This window comes from Helobdella robusta (assembly GCF_000326865.2).
Source record: "Helobdella robusta unplaced genomic scaffold HELROscaffold_9, whole genome shotgun sequence".
Classification (NCBI taxonomy): domain Eukaryota; kingdom Metazoa; phylum Annelida; class Clitellata; order Rhynchobdellida; family Glossiphoniidae; genus Helobdella; species Helobdella robusta.
Window position 1 is genome coordinate 5,217,599 of NW_008705512.1, and position 5,987 is coordinate 5,223,585.

Genomic DNA, 5,987 nt, shown 5'->3' on the forward strand with positions numbered 1-5,987 from the left:
ATATATATATATATATATATATATATATATATATATATATATATATATATATATATATATATATATATATATATATATATATATATATATATATATATATATATATATATATATATATATATATATATATATATATGTGGTTTTCATCAATAATAAATATTTATATTTATCTATCGTTTTGAGCAGATAAGGATTACGGTGTTAACCATTTTATTTTATCTTTCGTTTTTGTAAAGATTCTCTTACTTTTATTTGGTAGACGTTTGGAGGTTAAAACATAGACAGATATAGACATATAGATAGAATGTTAGACAAACAGACAGACAGATTAATAGACAGACAGACAAATAGATACATAGAGCGATAGCCAGAAAGACAGACGAACAAACTTCCCAATTAAACTTAGAAAAGGTTATCAAAATATCCGAATACTATTGAATTACTAATCATATTCATTGAAATACCTCGCTAATAAATAATCAGATGCTTTCTAAAGGAATCGAATGATTCGAATATAATTCAAAAGGGTTCCTAATCGTATCTTCCTGATCATACCGACAAATCGATTTAGCTACACGGCACCTCTCTACTCTCATTCCACCTACCTTTATTCGAGCTTCTGCCATTTCAAATATTTAAATAAAATAAAAATAATAAGTTCTGGCCCTCCACTATTTTTTCAACAACAGCTAACAATGTCTTGACTTGATCAAACTTACAAGCTGTTGTTCATACTACAGACACAAGCTCTTTATGACATAAATAGTAATAGACATACACACACACACACACACACACACACACACACACACACACACACACACACACACACACACACACACACACACACACACATATATATATATATATATATATATATATATAAAATATTCTGTATATATGACTTATATGTAGTCAATGCTGTTATTATTATTTTTATTATAATTATAATTATTGTTGACAATATTACTGTTACTAGTTTAAATATTTGCAAATCTTGAACGTTAAATATAGCACAGATAATTTCCGAATGTAGATTTTCTTCCTTTTTCTTAGTTATCAGGCTGGGGTAAAAACAGCCTTGGAGCTCACCTATCTACTTCTGCCCGTACTCTCCTTTCGATGTACGTGGATGAGTATGTTTGCTGTAGTCAGGTACATGTAGGTAGGAGTTCAAGTTATTTGGAAACGTTTATCATGTTTGAAGGTGTATGAAATCGTTCTCAAGTTTGACCATCGAAGTTTATACAATTTCAAACTGCGTAAGATCCCCAAACCGATTCATAGGAAGCACGTGGTTGGTTTATTGATTGGTTTCACATGCAATTATTATGTGAAAGAGAGAGAGAGAGAGAGAGAGAGAGAGAGAGAGAGAGAGAGAGAGAGAGAGAGTAACTACTTATTTAACTGGTTTGATACTCGTATAGCCTGGTATCAAACGATAATAACCATGTGAACACCGAGAATGGGTTTTTCCGTATTTCTTTTTCAACAATTTATGTTGTTGAAGTTGTAATCAAACTTTGACGCTATTAAAATGAGCTTATTATTCAAGTGCCATCATTAAGGAATGTTTTCAATTTAGTAACATCATATTGTATCATATTTTAAACTTTTCAATAATGATAAGTTTGTCGAAAACTGATTTGATTGTAAAATACAAAACCTGGATCACACGCTCACATGCACACACACGCACACACAGACAAACCAGCCAACACACACACACAAACATGTAATATAAGAACATAAGATAACTTACAAAATTAACACCTACCCACGCAAAATATAAATTCTTGAATTTCCTAACCATGATTAACGATTTTTCGATAGAGGCCGCCGTTAATTTCTTCAGCGATTAACGTCCAAACGATTTTAGTAATTTTTCTTCAATAGAAATGCCAAACATAAGAATGTACTCTAAGTCAATGAGTTTCATAAGATGCGTAACCAAATAAGTCTATTGATTTATATTTCTTAAGCGTAATTTCAACTGCATTTATTTTATAAGTATGTATTTATTACCTAATTCCAAAATAATATATAAGCATTTTCGCACGTTTTGCTTTTATCGAGTAATACAATTTCTCAATGATTGATTGATTTGAAATAACTAGAAGAAAATAATTATTAGAAGGTTAAAATTCTTATCAAAAAGTGTTTTTATCTATGTTAACAATGCATTTTTAATGCTGGTGTATAATTTTCAATTTGGTATTTCTTCTGTAACTTTATCCTGGCGCTATCTTTTCCATTGGAGTTTTTCGGTTTCAATTTTTGGTACTGTGTGGTGCATCTTCTTCTTTCCTCGTGCCTTATTCTTCCAGGACATTGGCGACCATCGACCTCCCCCATATAAATATTTATATATATAAATATATAATATATATTATATGTATATATATTATATATATAATTTGGAAGGAGATCAAATTTTATACAGTATTGTATGAATTTTACCGATTGGCTGACATTAATCATTTTAAAGTTTGTCTTTTCAATTTTCCATACTAGAATTCAATAAGGAATTTAGTAAATTCTGGTAAGGATAATTTAAAAGACAAACTTTAAATTGGTTAATGCCAACAATTCGTATGTGTGTCTGTGTTTGTGTGTGTGTGTGTGTGTGTGTGTGTGTGTGTGTGTGTGTGTGTGGTGCGGGTATGTGCCTGGGCTTGAGTTTGTAAAGCTTGGTTATTAGGACTTCATCAGCAGAAACAAGAAATCATGAGAAATTTTGATCGAGATTGTACGTGATTTAATGATAATTTGAGAAATATATAACCATATATGTAAGCTAAGATTTTGATTAAATACAATTTAAACCTTCTAAAAAGCTATCAGAATTTGATTTTTCAGTGAAAATTTCTAATTTTTTAAACATTCTTATTCATGAGTGATTGTTAATGTGTGGAGATGGAGAATTGCATTTAACAACTTTATTCGGTATAAACCAGATTTAATGACTATAAAATTTAACCATTTATATAGTTTTCATCATGCTACCTATAATATAATTATTAATACTAATATTTATCATTATAAAAATTCTTACATTCTATTCAAATGACACCATGGTAAATTTAAAACTTAAATGCACTATTTGCCAGTGGGGCCATGGTTATTGATGATAATTAGTAAACCAAAACCACGGAAATTTTGGTTTCCTAAATAAAATGTCTGCCGTCGCATTTAAAATTTTACAAATAGTGATAAATTTTCAATCGATAGTGACGCAAAAAATAAATTTGATGATTAATTTAATTTAAATTGAACATTTTTACACGTTTCAGTTTCAGCCATCAAAAAGTTCTACAAAATCTTCCGTTGGATTGATGATAAGAATCTAAACCTGAAAGAAATTTTTCTAAAGAATCGAATTCACGATTCTTGTCCGAATTTTCAACATAATCATATTATAGCAGACTGCCATCTATTTATAGACCTTTTTCATTTGAAAATATGGCCACCGCCATGAGTTTAACATCGTTTGAAATAGAAAAAACTAAGGAAGGAAAAACGATTAACGCTCCCAGAAAAACTGACAAATTCTTCTACGAATTCTACATTTTGAAACGAATAGTGAAATTTGGGTCTTACTACTCCCCACTCGCCAGGAACAACGCGGTGTATGCTGGTTTTACCTGCAATTCAGAAGAAAAAAATGTCATTTACTGTGATGCTTGTTCCACTCTAGCTGACACCACGTACCTTAATGTGGACAGTGTGGAGGCCAGAGTCAGATTGCTGGCCAATCATATTTATGATCAACCAAGATGTCCAAATGCTCTCATCATGATTAAATGTTCTGTCGATAACTGGAATGAAAATAGGCTAAAAAACGGCAGCAAGTCGACTGAATTGGAGCTGGATTGTTGCAAGGAGGGAAGCAGGACTCAATCGAGTGCAGACGAGAAGTTATACGAAATAAAAATGAGGACATCTCAGTCGATTTTGAATAATTCAAAACAAAATGAAAATTTAACAATAGATATGCAGTACTTCAAAAAATATGCCGAAACTCATGCATCTGAATTTGATGAGATAGTGAGACTTTTGTCATTTTCTAACTGGGAATTCTTGGACATAGTCACCCCACTAGCCCTGGCCAATGCCGGATTCTACCGACTCGAAAGCCATGAAATTCCAGATGCTGTTAAATGTGCTTTCTGCCATTTAGTACTCATAAACTGGAAAGTTACTGATGTTGTCATCGATGAACACAGAGCCAAAAGAGCCAACTGTCAATTTATTAGAAATCGAGCTAGCACTACAAATGTACCAATCGATCCCAAGTTACTCTTCTGTCATAGGTTATTTGAATTGATGAAAAGTGAATTTTTTTCGAATTGCAAAGACATTGAACTTTTCGCTGACATTTCTGAATTTTTGCAAAAAAAAACTGGTTAATTTATTTTTAAAAATTTTTTTTTTTATTACAAACATACTTATTAATAATTTCCATTAGTTTTTCATTAAATTGATTAATTATTTTTCATTAAATTGATTAATTATATTATTAATCAATAGTTTATTAACCATTCTCACAAATGGATAAAATAGGAAAAATTGATTCATTCCCAGTGGCGGTTATGAGAACTAACATAGCGGTAATAAAATATGGAAACATAGATATAGACAACAAACTTAAATTTTCAAAAGAGCTAAGGATGAAATTCGACAACTTGGAACGTTATATTAAATTAAATCGACAATCAAACGCAAACACTGCTACTACTACTATTTTTAATAATAATAATAATAGTTATATTAACTCTGACAATGAAAGCACCACGCACAGTTACAATAATGATAATAAAACTAATAGTAATAACCATGCTATTAGTAATAATAATAATAATAATAATAATAATAATAATAATAATAATAATAATAATAATAATAATAATAATAATAATAATAATAATAATAATAACAACAATAATAATAATAAGAAGAGTAATAAATGTAGTTTGGAGTTTGATAATAGTATTAATAATCTCGGACCTGATAGTGAATCCTACTGGACCTTCAATAGAATAGATTACACGACAAACGAGAAAAAGTTTCTTATAACCAGTCTGTCCATTGTTTTTTATTATCACTGTTATTATTTTCATTGTAGTTATAATAATTATCATTCGTAGTTTTTTTTAATAATATTATAGTTATTTAAAAAAAAATTATTATTATTCATAGTAATAATCGTAATTATTTTCTACCCACACGAAAAAAAGATTACAATCGAGCGATGGAGGAGAACACGAGGTTGAAAGAATTAAGACAGTGTAAAGTCTGCCTGGACAAAGAGATGGACACTGTTTTCCTTCCCTGTGGTCACTTCATGTGCTGCACGTCGTGTGCCGCTAAAATAAACAACTGTGCCGTCTGTAGGCTTTTAATTAGGGGTACTGTCAACGCTTTTATACCCCCTGTCTGAGTGTGTGTTTGGGCTTATATGTGTGTGTGGGTGTGTGTTTGTATGTGTGTGTGTGTTTTTATGTGTGGGTGTGTTTATATTTGTGTGTGTTTTTATGTGTGTGTTTATATGTGTGTATGTTTTTATGTGTGTGTGTTTGTGTATGTGGCCATGGCACAACAAACAGCAGCTATCAGAATATAACCGTCATTTAATATTGTATATATTCAATTTTTTTTTCGTTTGTATGTCCTGAATTTTTCTTTGATTTCATGCTGTCTGAGTGTGTGTGTGTTTGTTTGTATGCTTACGTCTGTGAGTGTTTGTGTGTGTGTGTGTGTGTGTGTGTGTGTGTTTGTTTCGATGTTGAAAACTCACGGATAATAATTTGTTTTCTTTTAGTAATAGAAACACGGATAATAATTTTTTTTCTTTTTGTATTAGAAATTTTACAGTTGCCAATTTGTTAAATTGACATGATGGTTGGCGTGATGGTCTAATGGTTAAGGTCGCCTGGTGCTGTTTCGCAGTAACCGGGTTCGAATGGACAAAGAGATCCCCGCCTATC

General features: G+C 30.8%; 1 protein-coding gene across 1 annotated transcript; it reads left to right on the forward strand.

The window, feature by feature from the left end:
- Positions 1-3,993: 3,993 nt before the first annotated feature.
- Positions 3,994-5,440, forward strand: HELRODRAFT_70879 (hypothetical protein; the record flags this gene model as incomplete). The annotated part of the gene is made up of 3 exons (XM_009032934.1): positions 3,994-4,313; positions 4,766-4,845; positions 5,238-5,440. The coding sequence occupies 3 exons, from the start codon at positions 3,994-3,996 to the stop codon at positions 5,438-5,440; spliced, it is 603 nt and encodes a 200-aa protein (XP_009031182.1).
- Between the last annotated feature and the right edge of the window lie 547 nt (positions 5,441-5,987).